Here is a 24550-nt window from a genome sequence, read left to right as displayed (position 1 = left end):
CAGCTCATGATAAATTAAGGTATTTGCTTTCTGGTACGGGGCCATTTGTGACACAAGGGGTTGCCACCTTTGCTTTGGCCGCAAGAAAGGCTCGAGCTTGCCTTGTGGCAAATACTGGGGGCTAATGGGCAGAAGGTATGGGTTAAGTGTAATTTTTATTCTGCGTTTGTTTTTAACAATGTTATTGTTATCTGATCTTGCAATGGGCTATGGCCTAGTGCAATAAAGTAAAGTTTGACGTAAAGAAGGAAAAAACAGGGGAGCCCAGCAGTAGCAGTGAGCAGGACTGCCACTGATGCTAAGTGCAGCAGGCTTTCCCCTCCCTTTGGGGGAGGGAAAAAGACATCAAAATATCCCCTAAACATGCCGCCCTTTCCTCAGGCTGTGAAGCTGAAAGGAGGGGAGAGTTTGGGCTCATCGCCCAACAAAGGGCATAGCTATAGATAACGAACACCACAAAACACAAAAGCATTTTAAAACGAAACCGAAGCCGCAGTTATCATCAACGCCAAATGGCCAACGAAGATACTCTTTTTCCGCCTCACTAAAAGTATTGGCGGTAGGTTGCAGTAAATAGTTTCAAGTATGCCCCATTTCTTTTCGAATGAGTAGCTGATTCGCTTGTGAATAGAGGCAAGCCAAGGAAGATTCGCTAACAAGCGCCCTTTTTGCAGAAAGAGCCGAGGAGAGGAGATGTGAGTGGGCCCTTATCCATTTACCGTATTGCATTGTAGCAACAGCATAATTCCAAAATGAAATGTAATTTACCTATAACGACATCGTGGCCATCTACCAGCCCTGCAGAGAACAGCTCTTGAGAGACGCCATCTGCTGTATCTGTGCAAAAATGTGAAATGAATACATATACGTATCAGTCACGATCAAACTGGCAAAACAAAACAGAAAGATGTCAAAGCGAGGATTGTTGAGCGGGATACAGCCAACCTATAAACACGCATCATCATCGTGTGCTGCAGCCAAAAGATCCTTGGCTTTCAGATTCCACATGTTTCCCCTCTGTGGAGAACCATAATTTTCAATGCAGGGAAACCTGGAAGATTAATCTTTTCATTCTTTATGAATCCTGTGAAGCTCATTCATTTGGCCGCCAGACTGTCTCCTCGGCTTCGGAGTTCTTGCAGCGGTGCATGCAGCAATAAAGGAAGAACCTTAAAATAAACCGAGGATGCTGGCCACAAATTCTTCTCTCTTCCCCCACTTTTTATAGAGTCTTAAATTCAAAAGAAACATTTAGGCCCATGCTCATGAATACCTTGGGGGGGAAAGCATGACACCTCCGCCTCCCCAACCCATTCTGCATAAAATGTAGCATTGCATTCCCAGTGAAAGGGACAGTGTCTATTTAAGAAAGATCCCCTTCCAATAGGACGGGGGCTTGCCACTGGTGCCAATTAGCGGTTATAGGAACAGCAGATTTTTGACTGGTTAGTCTTTTTTTCCGTCTTCCCTGGTGTGTGCAATCCTTTCAAAGCTAGGGTATTTCAAGCAATCTCATCTGGAAAGAACCTATTTCTAAAGTGTTTTGTCCACATCCCTGCATTATTGTGATCACAGCGTGGCCAAACTTGCCCCCATATAAGTCTTCGGGCACAAACCTTTAAGGAACACTAGGCTTGTATAGAGGAGAGAACTGTGTATATGACTGTATCTTTGAACACTTGGGAGTTTTGGGGCCAGAGGAGCTCTGACAGCCAAGACGAAAAACTATTATTTGAGTTAAAAGGTGGGCTGGTCTTGTTGGCTGTTCGAACAGCTGCAATGATGGCTTTAAGAAAAAGAAAGGTCCAGATGCATGTATGGCATTTTTCCATGTCAACAAATCAACTTCTTTGGCTTGCAGTCATTGGGTTTTTCACATTATTATTAGTAAAAAGCGTAACATGGACAGCTCTGGATTAAAAAAAAACTCTGCAAAAGTTTAAATATTTCAATCTAAATTCCAGCTCAATACAATTTCCCTTAAAACCAGTCTTGTAAAGTTAAACTGCTGTTGGGACTCTCTCCCTTGTACTTAAAGAGTACCAGAGTTTCCATATGCAACACCCAGATTTTAACATTATTATTTTATTACGTAGTTATTATATGGAAAGCTTACATAGCAATCAGGCTTGCTCCATCCACCTCAGTGTGGCAGAAAATGCAAGGTAAAACACTGGGAAGGGCCGATATAGAAAGACATGGGTGATGCGTGACTTCTGCAGGCAAGATTCAGCGAGAGTTTTTATTCAAAGGATTCGTCTCCCCTGGCAGGTCTTTGTTCGGCCTTGATTGCTAGGCCCACAATACCAGAAGGTCCCCTTGTGAACATCCTCTTATGAAACTAGGGACACTAGAAATTATAATTAGTTATGGCTTAGACTTCAAGAAGAGCCTCTTGTGGCGCAGAGTGGTAAGGTAGCAGACATGCAGTCTGAAAGCTCTGCCCATGAGGCTGTGAGTTCGATCCCAGCAGCCAGCTCAAGGTTGACTCAGCCTTCCATCCTTCCGAGGTCGGTAAAATGAGTACCCAGCTTGCTGGGGGGTAAACGGTAATGACTGGGGAAGGCACTGGCAAACCACCCCGTTTTGAGTCTGCCAAGAAAACACTAGAGGGCGTCACCCCAAGGGTCAGACATGACTCGGTGCTTGCACAGGGGATACCTTTACCTTTACCTTTTACAGTTCAAGAGGGAAGTTTCTGACCATGACTTCTTGTTCTTGAGAGGAGAAAGCAGGTATTTCTCTCTCCCCTAAGAAGAGTCACTCCTTCTGGGCAGATGATTGGCTAAATGATAATTGGCTCCTCCACAGGAAGAGCTTCTATTATCTCAGTCGGACTGGCGAAAGCAAGACCACCACATTCCTGATGGTTAGTATGGGACATTGATGGGATGCTGTGCTTAACTTATCTCCTCCACCTATGCTGATATAGTCCAAGGGTGGCCAAACAGTGGCTCTCCAGAGGTCCATGGACTACAATACCCTTGAGCCCCTGCTAATATGATGCCGGCAGGGGCTCATGGAATTGTAGTCTACGGACATCTAGAGAGCCACAGTTTGGCCACCGCTGGTATAGTTCAACACGGAAGAAGGTATGGGGCCAGAAGCTGTTGGGACATGTTGCAGCCAGCTTCTTGCATCAGTCTAGTTTCTCCTAGGCATGCCTGGCAAATGCCAGTCTCTTTCCCCATTATTCACTGTGCCATTAGAGCCGTGGTTCTCATCCTGGGGGTCGGGACCCCTTTGGGGGTCGAACGACCCTTTCACAGGGGTTGTGGCAGGGCAAGCAGCTTGGCTAGGGGGAGGGGCATCATCCACACAACGGCCTTGCAGGGGAGATAGAGTGTTCATCTGTCTGGAGCAGCAGAAAAGAGTGAGATTGGCATGGTGGGAGAAGAGGCAGAACTGAACTGAGAAACCCGGGAAAAAAACCAATTTATATACAATCACGAACAATGGATCTTCACGCCATTGGTCAGTTTCGGTTTAATTTCTGTGAAAGAACCCTTGCATCATTTTATGGTTGGGGGTCACCACCACATGAGGTATTGTATTAAAGGGCCGCAGGATTAGGAAGGTTGAAAACCACTGCATTAGAGGAAATCACTCATGCTTTGTTCAATGCCCAAGAAGCTTCTCAAGGAAGTACCTTTGGGTCATGTGGACTATAAGCCAGCCATGGACAAAGTACCCTGCAGGATTTAGGAGAGGTGAAACGGCACATAAACCTCCCAAGACTGGAACAATCCAACCGTGTCCTAGTGAAGTCACTTACTAGGATCACAGCCACCAAAGCTACCGTCTGTTTTAAATTTTGCCTGCCGCTACAATTTCTACATAGCAGCCACTTACCGGCATGCCACAATAACTCAAAGGGTCTCCAACACTTAGATCCGCTTTCAGCAGGATTGCTTTCTACTCCGTATTTCACAAGAGGAAGACCAAATGAAACTGACAAACTGCCCTCTCTCAGTATACAGCACCCCCTCTGCCCCTCTCCCCCCCCCCAGTGGACAGAACACTTAATAACCGTGCCACTAAAAATTTAAACACTTGGCACTATTTTTGTTTTGCCTGAGGAGTGTAATGTAAAGCACTCGGTTGGTAGGAGCCATCTCATAGTGCTAATTTATATTAAACTATAAACAGAAATCAATTTCCAAATTCCATTTGGAGCCATAAAAGCATAATTTCAATTAAAAGTCTTACCTCTGCCTGGAGTAAACTCGAATCGTATGTCATTAAGTTCCTTTCTGGAATTCCTGGAAAGGGGGGGGGAAGAGGGGGAAGAAATGGAGCCATGGTAAACATCAAAATGTAATGAAGTGCTGCTTGCAGATTCTAAATGCATTCAGACTTCATAAATAAGTTGCTGCTAATATGCAGGCCATATTTTGTATCTTTATGTTCTTGTCTTTTCCCCAAAACGCATTACAAGTGCACATGGGAAAAGCCCCAGAAAGTTTACCTATACTTTTAAGACAAGCCTGCAATTGCTTTCACAGTTACGAGGGACAGCCGTAACTAATTTTTTTTTTAATGCATATAAATCTAGTCTGAACCTCAAAGACATTTTGACATCTTTTCTCTAAGGGAAAGAGAGCTTTTGAAGGTTACAAACATGGGCCTTTTCAAGCTTTGACAGAGTTTTATGTTTCTCACCTTCTGTCTCATCTCAGAGGCTTTTGTAGGTAAATACACTTAGAACTTCATACATACAAAGCTTGTACTGTATCCCTAAGTGAAGTAACACCTGCCACAGTAAGGGAGAACCCATGGGATCGCTAACTGAAGAGCAGCCATGACAATTCAGATCCATAGTCCAATTAGGGTCGCATTCTTTTTCACACCGTAGCCGACCAGATGCCCCCCCAGAAGGCCTATAAGGAGGGCATGTTACAAATCCTGACCACCAGCTGTTGCAGATGCCATATTCCCCAACACACCACCCCTTTTAAACTGATCCTGGTACTGAGCACTAATGTTATGAATTCCTTCCAGGGAATATTTCAGGGAAATAACCTTGAGATACATATGTGCGTTTTCTGTCACCAAGGAAAACACAAAGCCAAATTTACTGGGGAAAAAATAAGAACATTAGATTTAGCCTACCCTCTCCCAAATCTTTGTTCTGCCTCTTTAAGGGGAATCAATTTAAAGAAAGTAAAGCCCTGCTGGCAGCAAAACCAATGGCAAAATTTGCCTCCACCCTCTCCAACATCAACTGGTCCATCTCCTATTTCAAGGAAAATGTACTGCACAAATGCACACCAGGGGTCCAGGAAACACATAGAGCTACCCCTCTGTCATAGGGATGCGGATCTTGCTAATATGAAATAAAATGCCTGATAGTATTCTGGTTTGTAAATCATTTTCCCGGGAATAGATGGGCCCTTCTAGAATACGTCCCCTCCTTCCCCAGCGCCCTCTTTCCAATCAGATTACACCAGCTATTTGCTCTCTTCAAAGTTCACTTTTTCCATGCACCAGGAAGCATGTTTTTTTTTTAAGTCCACACAGGTTTTCCTTGAACCATAAATAACTTTTAAAATCTGACAAGAAGGGAAATCTACATTTCCGTCCTAGTCTTGGTTGACACTCTCTGCTGTCAACACAAGAGGCCAAGGGAAGATAACCATTTCATTTTTGGAAAGAGCAAGTGGGGCAAAGCCCAGATAGGGATGTAATTGCCTCAACACACTTTTCTTGCCCAGCGGATAGCTCAATCGACTTGAAAAGCTAATAGCAGTGAAATGTGTTTTGCGGTCCATTATTCTTCTGTTCTTCAGCCCAGAAATGGTTAGAAGGCTCATATTTCAGTTTGCCAGGCCATGAAGACTTGCTGTGGGGGGAAAACTAAATCCAACACCCGGGCCCGCTCAGCCACGACTACGAACCATTATCACTTGCTAAACGCCTATTAAGAAAATGTCATACACACACAAAAAACTCCAGGATCAAGCAAGAGCAACAAAAACAGATCAGCAAAAGCATCGGATACAAACTTCTACACACTGAGCTAAAGTGCACGGGCACGAAAGAGAGATCTACTCCTAAACTACCCTACCCCCAAAAAAATAAAAAGGCAAATTGATTTCTTGCCTTCCCATCTCTTGATTCCAATAAAACTGATTCCATAGAAAACGCCATCATGTGGCAAAAAATAATTATGCAAAACTGTTTTGACCATTAACTGTGCAAGTGGTATTAAGTTCCTTTGCTTTCCTCAGCAGCTCAGATCATTACTCAGAAAGCATTTGCATGTGACACAAAAGCACCGAGCTTAAAATGAAGTACCTGATGTATAAAAAGGGGGCATCTGCAGTGGTTTCTTCCGTGTTCCTCCTCAAGGTCAACTGCCAACATCGGAGCTAGTTAAGGACTTGAACAGAGGCAGACAGGCAAAGGCCCCCGTGGACATTCATAGTCCAGTTAGCTTGACCCATGGTTCTTTTCCAAGCCTATGTAATATCAACTGCCCTGTGAGACTGGGGCTGATTCTGCACTTACTGTATTTGCCGGCGTATAAGACGACTGGGCGTATAAGACGACCCCCCAACATTTCCAATCAAAATACAGTACTATGGGCAACTATGGGCAGCTATGTCTATCCCAACTGAAGTGCACCCGGCGTATAAGACGACCCTATCACTTGGAGGCATGTTTTTCAGGGGGGAAAAGTAGTCTTATACGCCAGCAAATACTGTACTTAGTTTTTTCCATTGTGGATCCTGCTGAATTCAGATCGATTTGAACTCGGGTATTCATTCAACCCCCCCCCCCCATTGAAACAGAAGTGTTCTGCACTTGATTGGGGAAGCTCAGTGGGCGGGGGGGGCAAGCAAAACAGGAATCTCTTTTCTTGAAGGTGGGGGAGAGGAGGGGGAAATAACAAGAGGCAAATCTCTGCTGAGAGAAGTTAGGCCTTCTGGAGTCCAGTCACTTCAAAACAAGCCTTGCAACCGGGAACCAGGAAGTCTTTGAACTGATGCCCTGGCCAATGAGGGAAGACTGCTTTGCCATCAGGCACAGAGAAGGGAGTTAATTAAAAAAAAGCAAACATCTGCACCCTACTGATGCTGGTTTTTCAAATATCGAGGTTTATATCCACTCCTAGATATCATGAGGGAAAGGTAGGGTCACTCCAGATCAATCATGCATGTTGGAGAGGGAAAATTTAAACTGCCCAAAATCAAAATGGAAATCAAATTCTGTGTAGAGGGGAGGGATTCATTCAAACTAAGAGTGATTAAAAAGCCCCATACAAAATGGATAGGGGGGTGGGAACAACCTAGACTGCCTTCATGTGGAAAAGAGTGCTATGCAAAACTACTTGTGCCTATCAAGTAAAGGGTAGAACCATAGAATAACAGAGTTGGAAGGTACCTCCTGGGTCATGTAGTCCAATCCCCTGCACCATTCGGGTCACTCATCCACTGTAACATGCCACCCCCTTGAACCATCATAGAATCAGCCTCTCTGTCAGATGGCTATCCAGCCTCTGTTTAAAAATCTCCAAAGATTGAGAACCCACCACCTCCCATGGAAGCCTGTTCCACTGAGAAATCACTCTGATGGTCAGGAACTTCTTTCGGACATTTAGACATAATTTCTTTTGAATTAATTTCATCCCATTGGTTCTGGTCCGTTCCTCCGGGGCAAGAGAGAACAACTCTGCTCCATCCTCTATATCAGTGGTTCCCAACCCCCGGTCCGGTACCAGTACAGTTGGCCTCCTGTCTGACTCCTAGTGTGTTTAGAGATCCACCCCGAACCAAGGCCAGTAAGAGGCATCCCTTCCTCTCCAGGCAACACAGGTGAACTCTTTATGATGTCATGCCAGTTGGTCTCCAGTTTCTCTTTGGAGGTTGGCCCCCTATCTGACTGCTAGTATGTTTAGAGATTTCCCCCACCCCCACCCAAGGCCTGTAAGATGCATCCCTTCCTCTCCAGGCAACTCAGGTGAGCTTTTTGTGATGTTATGGGAGTTGGTCTCCAGTTTCTCTCTGGAGGTTGGCCTCCTGTCTGACTCCTAGTGTGTTTAGAGATCCCCCCACCGTGGCCAGTAAAAGACATCCCCTCATCTTCAGGTAACTCAGGTGAGCTCTTTATGATGTCATGTCAGTTGGTCTCCAGGTTGTCTCTGGATGTTGGCCCCTGTCTGACCCCCTGGTGTGTGTAGAGATTCCACCCCCTCCCCCACCTAGGCCAGTAAGAGGCAACCCTTCCTCTCCAGGCAACTCAGGTTAGCTCTTTCTGATGTCATGTCAGTTGGTCTCCAGTTTCTCTCTAGAGCACTGGTCCCCATCCTCCGGTACAGGGACCAGTACTGGTCCGTAGATCAGTCAGTACCAGGCCGTGGCTCCTCCTCATCCTCCTCCCCAGCTGCTGCCTCGGAGGTTGCCTTGCCACTTTACCGCCGGCTCACCTTTGGTGCTCTCCAGCAGCCACCATGCCTGGGGCTCCCCCACAGCGTGGCAATGCACAGCAGATACTGGCAGTCCCCCCCCCGCTAAGGCCTGTAAGACGCATCCCTTCCTCTTCAGGCAACTCAGGTGAGCTCTTTTTGATGTCATGTGAGTTGGTCTCCAGTTTCTCTCTGGAGGTTGGCCCCCTGTCTGACTCGTAGTGTGTTGAGAGATTTCCCCCACCCCCCACGCCAAGGCCAGTAACAGGCATGCACTCCTCTCCAGGCAACTCAGGTGAGCTCTTTGTGATGTCATGTCAGTTGGTCTCCAGTTTCTCTCTGGAGGTTGGCCCCCTGTCTGACTCCTTGTGTGTCAAGGCCAGTCAGAGGCAACCCTTCCTCTCCAGGCAACTCAAGTTAGCTCTTTCTGATATCATGTCAGTTGGTCTCCAGAGCAGTGGTCCCCATCCCCGGTACAGGGACCAGTACCGGTCCATGGATCAGTTGGTACTGGGCCACGGCTCCTCTTCGCCCTCCTCCCCCGCTGCTGCCTCGGGGGCTGCCCTGCCACTTTGCTGCCAGTTCACCTTTGGTGCTCTCCAGCGGCTGCCATATCTGGGGCTCCCCATCGGCATGGCACTGTGCAGGTGCTGCTGGCAGCGCCCCCCAGTGGGCGGCGGGAAGTCAGCGGCACCGGCAACATCCCTCGGCAAATGACTTCCCTCCCCCTGGCCTCAGTAAAATTGTCAAGCATTGACTGGTCCCCGGTGATAAAAAGGTTGGGGACCACTGCTCTATATGGCTGCCTTTTAAATACTTGAAGATAGTTATCATATAGTTAATTAGACGTTGAGGAGGGGTGTGTGGTTCACAGTCAGTGGTAAAATATCTCCTGCACCTTGCATGATATTTTATGGTGCACATAGCCCAGCCTGTCAAAATGCCATTTGTGATGTATCTGGTCCTTGTAACAAGTAAGTTCAACAACCTTTGGTCTAATGTGTGACTCAGCAGAGTGCTATATTTACACATAGTAAGGCTGCCCGAGAGAAGGATTTTCCTTAGAGACATACCATTTGAACCATAAATCCCGTAATTTCTGTTTATGTGTTTAATTGTTACATCAGCTATGGATTTCTTTCTGACCAAATTTTACAATGCAAAGCATCTTGTTTCTATCAGTTTACTTTTCCTTCATTATCTCTCAGTTATCAATCCATATGTGAGAGGTGTCATACACAGGCACAGATTATATCACCTTGAATCTTCTGAAATGAATACAGCAGTGGTTCTAAACCTGGGGGTCAGGATCCTTTTGGAGGTCAAACGAACCTTTCACAGGGGTCACGGCAAGGCAAGCAGTTGGTCGGGGGTGTGCCATCCACACAACATCCTTGCGAGGTAGTTCAATCTAGAGCGTTTGTCTGTCTGGAGCAGCGGAAAACAGCGAGATCGGCATGGTGGAACGAGAGGCAAAACTGAACTGAGAAATCCCGGGGGGAAAACTAATTTATATACAATCACGAAAAATGGATCTTAAAACGATTGGTCAGTTTCGGTTTAATTTCTGTGAATGAACACTTGCATAATGTTACGGTTGGGGGTCACCACATCAGGAGGAACTGTATTAAAGGGTCACGGCATTAGAAAGGTTGAGAACCACTGTAATAAAGGGAACCCCAGTGTAGTGGGATATGTGAGAAACTGTGATGGGAGAAACCCTGTAAGATCGTATCTAGTTGCAGGAATCCCACTAACACTTTTCCATTCTATTTTAGTTAGGTAAGCGGTGCTGCACTTCTATTTATTTATTTTATTTATTATTTATTTATTAATTATATTTGTATACTGGCCGCTCCTGAGGCTCGGGGCAGTTCTGGGAGAACTATATTATTTACTCATCCTTTCTTTCAGATATTTGAGAAACTAATTCACCTGAGCTCGGGAAGAACAGTGTGCAAAAGGGATCATTTTGAAACACTGGGCCTCACCCTTTAACGTAAACGAGCGCAGCAGTACATAAAATTCAATGAAACATTTTTCTAAAAGGCCTCTAATTAAGTAGAAACAGCATAAAATGACTTTAGCCTTCATTTTGCCATGCTGAAACACGTCCCTGAATAATGAGATTGTTAACGGCCATGTCCCGGAACGGGATGCTATTTCAATCATTTCTTATGATGCAGTAAATATTGACCTTTTGTTTTGTAGGGTACACATGAGAGATCTGCTGTAATTGGCATTATTCTATAAATTGCACCATCATGGTTTAACTGCACAATATACCTGGATACAGGCCACTATAAAAGTGTTCTATAGTCTTCTATAACTAGAATTGCCAGCTCGAGATTGAGAAACATCTGGAGATTCTGGGGGTGGAGCTTGAGGAGGGCAGGGCTTGAACAGGGGAGGGACTGCAAGAGGGTATAATGTCATGGAGTCCATCTTCCACAGTAGCCATTTTCTATAGATGAACTACTGTAGATACTTGCATATAAGCTGACCCACATATAAGCCGAGGCACATAATTGTCCCAAAAAATCTGGGCAAACATATTGACTCGCATATAAGCCGAGGGTGGGAAATGCTCCATCATCACAGGCTCTCCCATCCAGCCTCCCCCCCCCAAAAAAAACAAATACAGAAAACTCAAGAGGATGAATAGCTGCTGGTTTTTGTAACCCGCTTTTCACCCACAGAAAGCAAAAGAATAGTTTGGAAGAAGTGATTAAGAAGAGGAAGAAGTAGAGAACGACTGAAGATGGTGTGTTAGCTCGGTCCGTGACGAGCTCTCGAGCCAAGCAGAGGGTCAGGAGCAAATGCACCTGGCAGACCTGAGCAGATGCGCAAATCTCGCTCGCTGGTCACCCCAGGAACCCCTGGTCACCTGAGGTTCCTACAGATCCGCGGAGACTGAGTGCTCCGGATCGCCGCTGCCTATGCTCAAGGCCACGATGGCGTCCTTGTCGTAAACAACTTTCTAAGCCTGAAACGACCAGCTGATCCTGCATTCTTCCCAGATTATCTCTTACTAGACTGACAGTCGGAAAAAATCAGCAACGTAAAGACTGTGAGTTTTCTGTTCGTTTTCTTATTCTTTAAAGCCAGGCACCAGTCCCCCTCCTTCCCCCCTAACCAATTTACAAGGGAATCCTTTCTTCGGACGGGAGGCAAGCCAGCTAAATACACTCGTTAAACAAACAAAGAAAGAGCTTAAAGAACAGAAAGAGTTTAAAGATTTGTTAAAGAGAGTTCAGTGGGGGACGCGGACTTAATACGGAGCTTGACAAACTGATAATTTTTGATCACCCTAACTCCCGCGAGACCTCACGAGACTTTCTGCTTATAATCTGTGACTGTTTAGAACTATGGAAAAATTAACTAAGGCACAGTTCCTTCATTTGTTATGCGAAGGGAACTCAGAGATACTGAAAGCAGTCAAAAAGGTTGAAAAGGAAATCCAAGACACCAAGAAAGAGCTCTCAGACAGAATCGACGGTTTGAAAAAAACAGCTGATGAAAACACAACTCAGCCAGCAACACATCAAATGAGAATTCAATGTCTGGAAGTTAATCAACAGGAGTGGGAGAGAGCTAGGAACGTAAAAATCAAAAGCGTCTTGGAAGAATTTGGGAAAACAGATTTAAGGAAGGAAAGCACCAAAAGCCTGGAAGACTATTTAGAGGAGGAAGAGATTTGGATTGACAAAATATACACAGTCTACTCAAACGCGACCGCACGCAGGAAGCAATCAAGAGATATCTTTATGGGACCTGACAACAAGGCGGCAAAAAATATTCCACCCAAAAAGCTTCAGATGATGCCGCTGAGCTGGGTGGATCAAGAAGCACAAATACTTCAAGACCTGCCAGCAGATACATCATGGAAAAGAGTACAATTCCATCTTTTGCGACCACCTGAAGAATGTGATGAACAGTGGAGCAATTACTTGGTCTCTCTTAGGAAAGGCAGCAGTAAGCTTTAGGTTAGGGCCAATATACGATGGGAACTGACTATATATTATTTGGGATAATAATAGATTGTATCCTTATAAGTATTAACAATTACTTGGCTAAGAAAGACAGCAGTAACTTCTAGATTAGGACTAACATGCGATGGGAACTGAATATGTTTTTTTTCTTTAATATAATAACAGACTATACTTTTACAAGTATCAACAATTACTTTTCTCAGCTGGTTGTTTCTTTTTCTCTTTCTTTCTATCTTTGTAAGCACTTTATATACAATAAAAATAAAAATAATTTTAAAAAAAAGAAGAGGAAGAAGGAAAGGCAAAATAGTTCCTCAGTCAAACCATTGATGTACTACAAGCTTCCAGAGCAACGACTGGCTGGCTGAAGCAGGCTTTTATTTCAATTACCATATATACCCACATATAAGCTGAGGAGGGCTTTTTCAGTGTGAAAAAGGTGCTGAAAAACTAGGTTTATACGCAAGTATATAGAGTATCTCTGTCACCTGGAGGTCAGTTTTAATCAAGGGATCTCCAGCTTCCACTCAGAGGTTGGTGATCCTGTCCATAACATTCTGTACTGTATGGGACAGTTACTATAGTCCCATATGGGACTGGTAAAGTTTCTCTTTCTCTTTTAACTTGGGAGCTGGGCTTGAAGAAAAATGGCTAAGATAGGCAAAAGGTCAAAATAGTACTTATTACAAGTTAGAAAGCAGCAGCAAACAATGTTCAGAATAATTGCTGCTTCAACTGCACTTGTCTGAGAATGCAATAATTTCTAATTGAAAACTGGTCCATCCTTTGCAAGGTGGCAGAAATGAGACATTTAGAGATAAAGGTAGTGTTTGTGGGTTTTTTTTTTTTTACATGCAAGTAATGTTTTTTTCATTTAGAAGCTTTTCAGTCCCTTCCACTAAAATAAATGGAAGGCAAATATAATGAATATGTTTATTTCTGAACTGTGCCAGAGAGGATAGGACTGACAGAGTGGCAAAAGGGAGCTACGGCAGGTCATGGAGATTTCTCTACAAACTTGAAGTCACAAAGTAGTAAGGAAATAATTCTTTAAAAACCCAGAATGTTGGGGAATTAAAACTCCCCCAGATAACAGAAACAATGCTGTTGGCTTCAAGAAAAGAATGTCCACTGAACTCTCAGGGTAAAGGAAGGGAACAAGAAAACAGGAAAGAGTAGAGGCTATGGGGTTGCCAGGGAAGGGGAAGGTGGATATAGCAGAAAATAGATGCCTCCCTCTCAGTGATAATATAAATCAATTATTTCGGTTTAAAGATCTACCCACTAATGCCATGCAGCCTACTGCTGGGAGGACGCATAGACAGCTTCTCTATGCCCCTCTGGTTTGGAGATGCTTCTCAGACTGCCTTATAAAATATCTTTCTATTCCTCAGTTTTACAGCTTATTTTGACATTGAAAAATGCACAGAATGCTTCATTTAATCTAATGTGTGCCAGTGGGGAGGGTGTGGGACACACTGTTGAATCCAAAACATCAAAGTAAAACCCATAATCTCTAAAGTCCATTTCAGTACATGAATCTGACCCCTGATCGAATTCGTTCAAAATATTACAACCCAAGATGATATTTATAGTCTACATTCTGCATTAAAGCTCACTGGACGATCTTGAGCCTAGTCACTTGGACCATGTCCATTGGATCAAGGGGTCCAATTTTATGAGCCCCTGAACAGGCTGTCCCTGTTTGTTCTCCATTTTTTCTTATAGAGTGGGAAAGGGGGGAATGAAAAGAAAAAACAAACATCCTCCCCAGTTGCTTCCAGGGTAAAAAGCCATGCTAGAAGAAGAAGAAGAAGAAGAAGAAGAAGAAGAAGAAGAAGAAGAAGAAGAAGAAGAAGAAGAAGGAGTTGGATCTTATATGCCGCTTTTCTCTACCCGAAGGAGGCTCAAAGCAGCTTACTTTTGCCTTCCCTTTCCTCTCCCCACAACAGACACCCTGTGCGGTGGGTGGGGCTGAGAGAGCCCTGATATTACTGGTCAGAACAGTTTTATCAGTGCTGTAACGAGCCCAAGGTCACCCAGCTGGCTGCATGTGGGGGAATGCAGAATCGAACCCGGCATGCCAGATTAGAAGTCCACACTCCTAACCACTACACCAAACTGGCTCTTTGGTGAAAGTAGCAATCACTGAGAAGAAACAGCAAATCCTAAAGAACCATTGTAGAACTCAGAAATTCCAGCAGAATCACAAGCCACTGTGCCAAATGAAACACAACTAAAAACTGAGAATCTCCGCAGTGGAAACGGGAGGGGGAGGATTTTTCCAAAGCCCAGCAAAACTTGCTGCAATGTACAGATTACCCGGTGCCAAGTGCAACTTTATCAATGCAAGCAAAACAGGAGTGACTGCAAACCAGACAATCTCTGCAGTACAAACTGAAGGTGTGGGGAAACATTCTGCAAGCTCTGTGAAAGCCAAGAAAAGGGGAACACAAGGCTGGCAAAGAAGGAGAAAAATCTCTCTCAAAACTTGACAAGACTTATTTGAAATTGACCAAAGCAGTGGGGAAGCCCTTAGAAACTCTAGAGACACAGAAACAAAGGAAGAAGAAGAAGAGTTGGTTCTTATATGCCGCTTTTCCCTACCCGAAGGAGGCTCAAAGCGGCTTACAGTTGCCTTCCCATTCCTCCCCCCACAACAGACACCCTGTGGGGTGGGTGAGGCTGAGAGAGCCCTGATATCACTGCCCGGTCAGAACAGTTTTATCAGTGCTGTGGCGAGCCCAAGGTCACCCAGCTGGCTGCATGTGGGGGAGTGCAGAATCGAACCTGGCTTGCCAGATTAGAAGTCCGCACTCCTAACCACTACACCAAACTGGCTCTCAGGAGGGGGGGAAGCAGAAAAGGAAAGGAAAAACAGACCCTGGGAGTCTGCAAATGCAATCATCCATGCAATCATCCATGTAATTCTTAATATTTCTGAGATTTTGGGGGAGAAATTATTTCATTTTTCAAAAAATAAATCCTGGATATATTTGGGATTCCGAAGAAACATGGAAAATACTGATTTTTTCAGAAATATTTTCAGCTCGACTGTATCCAAGTGCACATCACTAAGGGTGGCCTCGTAATAAATGAAAAATTCCATTCTACTGAGCTCAAGAGTGATGTAGAAGAAAGTGTTACTAGGACAGTACCATATGCGGACGATGAAATATTGAGTAACAGCTGCGTTGTAATAGCTCATTTCAGCTTGATATCAAGAGCCTAATGATTTTCAGGGATCCGACTTTATTTTAGACTGGCTCATCTGTCCCCATTTTTTAAACTGATCGAAAAGAGCTTTCACATGTAACGAAGTCTAGAATTCGTGTTCATACTTCAAAGTAACAGAATCTTTTCTACCCCAGAACAGCTACGCTTTGGGCAGCACAGTTCTACAATAGGCCTGGAGAAAAATGTTCTGTCCCTTTAATAGAAGTTTCATGTGTAGAAAACTTCTTGTAGTATGGAGGAAAATGACATCACTTGGTAAAAAAAATATCCCATAAAGCCTCTATTAAATGGTCCTTTTTTCTCCAGGCCAGCCTTTCTCAACTTTTTTCCCATTGAAAACCCCCTGAAACATGTTTCAGTCTTCGAGCAATCCCAGAAGTGGTGTGATTGTGCAGAATATGGTTGGGAAGCATAGCTGTGTACATGCCCACTCAGGGCCCCTCCCCTTCCCACCCCCTCCAGGCCCATCATTGGTCACTTTGGGAGGGGGTCAACATGACCATATGTGGTCATATCACCCATCACCAAATATATATATTTAACAAATTTTAAAAGTATATAACAATTAATTAACTCCCACTCATTTGGGAAAGCCATGGCCATCAACAAACCACAGGGTTTCATGAAGCCCTGGTTGAGAAAGCCTGCTCCAAGCAGTTGGCAGTCCCAGGCATATTACTGTTTTCAAGATTTCAAGTCGTTCTTCCATTCATTTTTATTTATTTACAAAATTTATATCCCACCTTTTGGCCTTTACAAGGGCCACCGAGGCAGCTAATGATTTAAAACATGATAAAATCATGCCCCAAGTAGAGTGCATTGCAGTAATCTAACCTAGACATAATCAGGACATGCATCACAATGGCTAGATCTTTTCCGCCTAGCAATGTTTGCAGCTGCCTCTCTACTGAAAGCTGATAAAAAGGCACTTCTGGTGAGAGCTGCCAGGAAGTCAAGAGCACCCCCAGATTAGGGTTCTGTTCTTTCAAGAGGAGTGTAATCCTACTCAACTCCCAGGTCAGACCTTTTGCCCACCAGTAGCACTTCTGCCTTGTCTGGATTAAGCTTCAGCCACTCCAAAACTGCCTGTAGGTACTGGTTCCACGTACCTACATTCTCTCTGGGATCAGCTTGAAATGTGAGATAGAGCTGATAGTTATCCACATATTGCTGACATCCTAGCCTAAATCTCTGGGTGACCCCCCTCCAGTGGTTTCATGTAGCTATGAAAGAGCACAAGGATCTTGTGGGACCCCACAGGTCAAAGGCCAAGGGTCTGAGCAGCAGCCCCACAGCACCACTTTCTGAAACCTAACCTTCAGTTAGGACTAGAATTACAGCAGAACAGTGCCTCCCAATGCCAGGCCAGGAGGATTCCATCATCAATGATATCAAAAGCTGCTGAGAAGTCCAGGAGAATCAACATTCTCCCACTGTCCATCTCCTGGTATAAGTCACCCACCAGGACAACCAAGGCTGTTTCAGTCTCAAAACTAGACCTACACTCAGACAGGGGTGCACAAACATATTCTACTGTATAACCAAATTACTTTGCTTCCATATCTTCCATAAACAAATCCTCACATATACTGGACATGTACTCTCTGCATGCTGAATACCCCATTTCTATTGAGAGTCCTTTACTACATAGGAATAATCTCCCAGCCTTGACCTGAACTATGATGTTTAAAACTACTTCCTTCACATTGTAGTATACAGAAAGCACAACTGACCTGATTTCATTCCTTGCCAAAGTTCGAGTGTATTACATTTTGTTTCATCTCCTCTTTGTTGCCATTGTCCTCTTTGTTATTGTCTGGTGTTTACACATTCCTTCGCTGTCTACTGTCTTCGTTTCTTTCTTGTGATCTGATATGTGGTTATGAGCCCTTGCCAGATATGTTCCATCAGAGACTCACAGTGCTGTGATCTATAATTGCACTGCTGGCTGACCGCGTGTTTATTAGGCTATGTGGCTCAAAACGGATGGATGATGTTTCCTCAATGGATGCTAATAGTTCAGAGATAAAAAGACCTATCAGGGGAGTCCTAAAGGAGTAAATATGTATAGAACAGAGAAAAGATGGTCCCTCCTAGCTGAAGGGAAGCACGAGTGGATGCCTGTGTAATGGATGAGTATTCCGTCGGCAACTGATAAAACAGAAGTTAACCATGCCATGTTGATGGAATATAAAATCTTTGATGCCTAAAAAGACCTAAGTTGTTTTCTTTAGAAAGTACTAAGAGAAGGATTGCATGCAAGGACTCAGCCTGGACTGGAAGAGGAGGCTCAGTTCACTACAATATCCAATAGGGATGGGCACAAACCTAATAAGGGTGGTTCTTTTCGGGGCACCGCACAAACTGAACCCCAAAGTGAATGGACCCCAATGAGCCTTGCTCAAACCAAACTGGTCTAGCAAGTTCAGTCCCCCCTTTCTCCTGGCTGCAGCTTGCCACTGTTGGGAGGAAGGGGTCAAGGACTGCCCTGAAAGGAACTTCCTTTCCCCCAGGCATGACTCACTGCAGCTGGAAGAAAGGTGACAGGGATTGCTCAGGAAGGCTTAAATGGCTGGCTGCCATTTAACCATTTGGTTTTGTTCCCCATTACTTTGAGGGTGGGCAGGGAGTGAAACTAAAGGGATAAATGGATCACAGCCACTTAAACCTAACAGCTCAACAAGTCCACAGCAGAGTTGTTAGGTTTAAATCGTGTGAAACGTTTAAACCTTTCGTTTTTCTTTCTCTCCCCCCCCCCCTCGAAGAGGGAGAGCAAAACCAAAGGGCCAAACGGATTGCAGCCATGTAAACCTATCAGCTCAGATAATGTGCCATGGAGCTGTTAGGTTTAAATGGCTATGAGTCAGTTAAACCTACGGTTTTGCTTCTTACACCACTTGAGGTCTCCTGCTGTCCTGTTAGGTTTAAATGGCTGACCCCAAACAGTTGAACCAAACTGGCCAAAATTTGGGTAAATGTTTGAAGCAGTCACCTTCCCCAAACACTGCTTCCTGACCTCTGAACAGGTCCACGTTTGTGCTGAATTTTGGCTTGTAAACCTGCATGTGCCCATCCCTAAAATCCAATGATACCTACAGTAGAGGGAACTCAATAATCGTTCACAGTTGGATTCTGGGGGAAAATGACTTTGGGAGGGATAAAAAAGGGTCCTTTAAGGAACGCCAAAGAAACAAATAATTTACGTTTTCATACATCTAAAATGAGTGTCTCTTTCTTCCATTAAAAATCATATAATGTAGGCCAAAATACACCATTTGTGGTTGAATACAGTACGTAGATACAATCCTAATCACTTGAACTCATTGGGATAAACTACAGAGCAAACAAATTTGGATTGCACTAAACAGCATCAAAGGAGTATCAATCTTCCCCAACCCAGGAACTAGCAAACTATGTGAATGGAAATCTCATTATATCAGAGCCCTGCAACAGGAGTTGGGAGACCTGGAGTTACAACCTCACCAGTGTAAAGGCCCAAACAATAAACCACAGATCAATAAAGCTGGAGGTAAGAAACACAAGCGTACTAGGAGGTGTAATGCAGTGAGCGTGAGTCAAGGATCACACAGCCATGGAAAAAGCCTCATCACTGAGAGACCTTTCCTCATTCACCTGCTGTCCTTATCAGTATGAACGCCAAAAGAAGCAGGAAACGTCATACCCTACCTCTCATTGAGCAGGTCCTTCCAAAAGGCTTCAAAAATCAGCTCTAAAGGGATTCTTGATCCATCAAGAGAGGTTTCACACCCACCTGAAGGTTTTGACCCAGAGGCTGGAGACCATTGTGACAGAGGAGAATTCATTAGCATGGTGAAGGTAATATAATGGTGCTTGCTGCAGAACTGTTTGGCTGCAGAAGTATAAAGGGTTTTTTAGTACCTTGAAACCTATTAGAAACAGTTGCGAGGGAGTAAATGGAGGTAAGCACAACAGAGACAATAAAGCTTCTATCAAGTAACCTTCAACTCTTACACATGGCTGTCTGTCTATCTGAAGTTTTTTTTTTTTTACCAGATTCTTCATATAATAAATGAAATATCTAATTTCATTTATTATATGAAGAGAAATATCACAGAAATATCTAATAATTAAAGCAGGGGCAGGGGGGACTGTGACTCTCCAGATGTCCATGGACTACAATTACCATGAGCCTCTTCTTTTTCTTTTTTTTATCCTTTAGCTGGCGATTGGTGGAGCAGGTTGTCCTTTCAGCCAATACACTACGTTAGGTGCCACTGGATTTTTTGCCTTGTTTATAATATGTTTCCACTCTTGGCTCTCTCAACCTCGCCTACCTCACACGGTGTCTGTTGTGGGGAGAGGAAAGGGAAGGAGAATGTAAGCCGCTTTGAGACTCCTTCTGGTAGAGAAAAGCAGCATATAAGAACCAACTCTTCTTCTTGGCAACTGGTGGCAGTAGTTTTGGCCTTGTGGATAGTCGATTGCTGGTTTCTCAGGTCTTCTTTGGCGCCAGTCATTGGATCTTCCATTCAGTTGGTCATTCTCGCCAGATGAATTTATGAGGCAGTCTGCTGGTGTTCATTCTGGTTGTCTCATTTTGTCCAAATTGTCTCATTTCAATTATGATCACATAGACCGTTTATGCACTGGGAACTTCACTGCCCCAGCTCCCATGCAGGAGCAAAAATCAGGTGGATGAGGTGCACTGGGCCAAATGCTCCTCCATGTGGGTTCAGGAAGAGGTGGGACAACCTGCCACGATTAAGCTCCTGCCTGCAGCCTGGCATGAAACCTCCAGTACATAAACGGTATAGAGAGACACCAGGCACTGTATTTGGAAGATCTTGAGTTCGTTTACGTCAGGTTTTAGTTAAAGTCCATGTTTCTGATCCATATAGGAAGATAGGCAGGGTTAGTGTCCGGAAGAGACAAACTTTGGTCTTGAAAGAGATGTTCATCTTCTTCCAGAAGCACCATTTGAGTGTGGCAAATGCTGATACTGCTTGACCAATTCTATTATGGACTTCAGTGGTAGATGACAATTTCTTTTCTTTCACCAATGAGCCTAAGTATTTACATGATTTGACTTGCTCAATTTGGGCTCCATTGAGGTATACATTTGCTGGTGATTCATCTGTAGTTATGACTTTGGTTTTGTCTACATTTATTTTTAAGTCGTAAGATTGGGCAATGCAGGCAATGAGTATGTTAGCAGCCTCTGCATCTGTCCTGGCAAATATGGCACCATCATCTGCAACCATTAGATCCATCACAAAGTTGTTTTGGCCATATTGAACTCCATACCTATTCTTGAATACTTTTGTCATAATAGCATCAACTATGATGTTAAATATTAGAGGAGAGGCCATATCTCCTCAGCACACTCCAGCCTAGATGGTGAACTCCTCTAAAAGCTTATTTTGAATTCGCACTTGGCTTGTTGAACTGTTTGGAGGATTGTGATTATTTTCTAGGGCACATTTTCAGAGGCCAGCGAACACAGTCAAAAGCGTATTTTAAGTCAATAAAGATGATCACAGTTCTCTTTCCTCGCCTAATTCTTTCCTCTGCTAGTTGAGGGATGGTGAAAATTTGATCAATACAGTCACGATGTGGCCAAATCCTGCTTGCTCCTCTCTACTAGTCTGTTCATGATGTTCCTGTAGCCTTGCTTGTATAATCTTCATGAACACTTTGCTAATAACTGACAAGAGGCTGATGCCATGGTAATTCTTACATTCTCGGTTGTCACCTTTCTTCAGGATTGGCACTATGATGGCTTTCTTCCATGTTGAGGGAATGCATTCTGAGGGCCATATGAGTGTTAAGAGAGTGTGGAGCTGTTGTAGTAGAATGTCTCCCTCCCTTTAATCATTTCAGCAGTAACTTGGTCTGCTCCAGGTGCCTTTCCATTCAATGATTTTATTGCACTTTTCAGTTCAATGAGAGTTGGTTCACTGCTGATGAATATATCTAGTGCATCTTGGAGCTGGATGTAAAAGTTGTTAGCTGCATCTGTGCTTGTTTCAATAGGGGCATAGGTGGACAGGATGTGGGTCTTGATCATACCATTGATGGGGAGGACAGTCAGGTGATCTAATATTGGCAATTATGCTCCTAGCAGTCTGTCTGTCCACCATGAAGCCAACTCCAGCTTCTTGCTTTTCTCCATTGGAGTAATTGTTTCCTCAATCACTGGTCTTTTGATAGTCAGCATTCCATATCCAGTGAGGCACAGGTCAGACAGTGTGGCAATTGAAATTTTGCATTTTGACAATTCCATAGCTATGATTTCCTTTTGTCCAACATGATGTGCAGTTCGTACATTCCATGAGTCCCTAACAGAAGTATGGAGAGCCACAGTTTGGCTACCCCTGCATTAAAGGCTTCACTTTCCCCACACCTAATATAAAAGCAGAGAGGGAAGACTCTTTAAATCTGTGATGAACAACACGGCATAGTGACTACACATTTCATTTGCAGTACACCATGTCTCTACAAGAGCAGACCATGTATGCAAAAACCGACAAAACAGCAACTGCATGCCACAAAGTGTTACAAAAACAGCAGCAAACATTCCTGGTGTGCTAATTCTATCTTTCCTGTTTGAACTTTTATTATCCGTTTTAAAGAAACTCCAAATAAAAGTAAATGGGGGGACAGGACGACTGCATTATTTTAATAGACAGGATTCATCAATAGACGGGACCACCCGTTAAATGTAAAGCTGTGTTTGTTATGAATCTCTACTCGTTAACTCACTCGCCCAGTTGGAACCCATTCCTGTACCGCTGTGATTAAGCCCATCAACAATGGTAGCCACAGCACCTCAGGACTGAAGAAACATTACTCCCAGCGCAATTTGTTTCTGCATTGCTAATGCAAAGACACAGGCAAAGACAAAGATACTGCCCTCTTATTTTGTTTTGGTTGAACAAACTAGGATGGGAAAATGGATAAAATTTTAAAATCTATATATCCCTTTGCAATGGAGGATTGAAAGTGGCCTCCAACAATGCTTGTCTTGGGCTCATTTTGGGGTCAAGGATAAGCAGCCTCAAAAGAAAACGCTTTATGGTCATCTCCCCAGGGAGGCAGCTCCAGGATACGACAAGTGAGTCAATAAGCTTTTCAGATGTATTCAAGCAGTACGTCTCCCATTTAGCAATTTCGTTAGGGCGGAAAGATACATTAACTGAGACCCTGAACCGTGCTTCCGCAATACGTATCCTAACATTCTGCATGCATGCTCATGATTTACCAACGCTGGTGGCTCAAAAAGCATCTGCATAAGTAAATTCGAAGGCAATATAAATTGTTGCCTTTTCTTTACTGAACTTGAAAGATCCAGTAGTATCCAAACCACGGTCACAAGGGTTTATAGCGAGATGAACATCCCAGTGTCACCGTCCATTTTGCTTTACTATATAATAGTACGGAAGTTTACAGCCCCGCCTCGATCAAAGGCCACAGATCTCTAAAAATATCATTGAGTCTAAAATTTAAATCTAGAATTAGGTTAACATACAAGCTGCTTTATCTGTATATAGAATTGGGATTCTGAAGAGTCTCTCTTGATGGTCTCCCAACTGAGTACCAATTCTACTTGGCTTCCAAGCTTTGATGACAGCCGGCTCTAGGAATGCTGCCTTCCCTCTCCAAAGATGTATACATAAACAAAATATTTTAATGAAGTGATTTCCACCCCATTTTTCTACTTAAGTAGGATTCAGGAACAACCAAAATCATTAAAAAAACCAAACAAAGTAACAAAACCAAAGTAATAAATCCAGCAATAAGCCACTTTTCAGAAAACTGTTGCCCCTAGATGCAATTAAGAGAGAGACAGAGAGACCAGCTTAACGGATATCAGCAGTGACCAGAAGACACCCATGTAATAAATACCCAGGTAAGGATGAGTAGGTAGGGAATTCCACAACAAATGTACCTTGCTCTCTGGGATAACAATTGCCTAACTTCAGAAAATGGAGGTCCTTTGAGCAGGTGGATTTCCCACTTCCAGTATGTCAGAAGTCAAGCTGGGTAAGGCTAGCACACACAGCTTTGTAGGAGGCACTTGTCCAATTGCCCTGTCTGTTTCACCTAGTTGCAACAACTGAAATCCATTAAACACACAGTGGGCTCTGGGCAGTTCACATCCCTGTGCCAAAATTGGTGCAGCATCTCAGCTAGACATTCCTCTGAAGAATACTAAGCATGTAAGTCAATCAGGTTACTCAGGGTTCTAGCTGGTCTTTCTGGGGTCTCTCTGAAAAAGCCTGCAGCACTTGAAATAGCTTTGTTGGACAGCACTGAAGAAAGGCAATAGAGGCAGATTTTTTCATTGCCACTGTCTCCATGCAACAGGTTTACAAATGGGCTCTCAATGGTTTTGGGTTAGATTCAGTCTTCCTTCTATTGGAATTTATCTGTCCTATCTCTGTGGATTACCTTGCAATAAAATTCCATCAATAAAGTTAAATACAAAAATAAAAAATTGAGTTAATAAATTATTAAAACAAAATTAAATACTCCATTTGCTCATTCTCTCTTTCATGGGAAAAGGTTTGGAAGGGCCACATAAAACCCTTTAGTTTGAGTATGGTTTCGATGGATATCTGGCAGGGAGGCCAGATGCTTCAGATGTTATTTCAGGCCTCAACCATAGGTTCTAGCTGTGGTCCCTATGGATCTGTGTTTCTGTTACTGGTCTCACTTTTGATGAGAGAGAAGCAGCCCCAAGCCTTCTAACAATTGCTTGTGCTCCTTCATTCATTCATTTATTTTATTTATAACCTGCTTTTCTCCCAAATGGGGACCTAAAGGAGCTAACTTTTTTTTCCTTCTATTTTATCCTCACAATTTCCTTGTGATGTAGGTTAGACTGAGAAGTGACTTGCCCAAGGTCACCCAGCAAGCTTCCACAGCAAAA

The 24550-nt window shown here is 43.8% G+C and overlaps 1 protein-coding gene across 1 annotated transcript in view; it reads right to left on the bottom strand.

The window, feature by feature from the left end:
* Window positions 1-24550, bottom strand: part of STK39 (serine/threonine kinase 39) — a 177026-nt gene that overhangs the window by 24486 nt on the left and 127990 nt on the right. Inside the window, exons 15-16 of the mRNA XM_077319812.1 lie at window positions 4210-4262; window positions 769-837 (exon numbers count right to left, since the gene is read on the bottom strand). Of these exons, the coding sequence (XP_077175927.1) occupies window positions 769-837; window positions 4210-4262 (122 nt within the window). The remainder of the gene's footprint in view (window positions 1-768; window positions 838-4209; window positions 4263-24550) is intronic.

This window comes from Paroedura picta, chromosome 2 (genome assembly GCF_049243985.1).
Source record: "Paroedura picta isolate Pp20150507F chromosome 2, Ppicta_v3.0, whole genome shotgun sequence".
Lineage (NCBI taxonomy): Eukaryota > Metazoa > Chordata > Lepidosauria > Squamata > Gekkonidae > Paroedura > Paroedura picta.
Note: the sequence above shows the minus strand (reverse complement) of the source record. Positions and strands in the feature narration are given on the sequence as shown.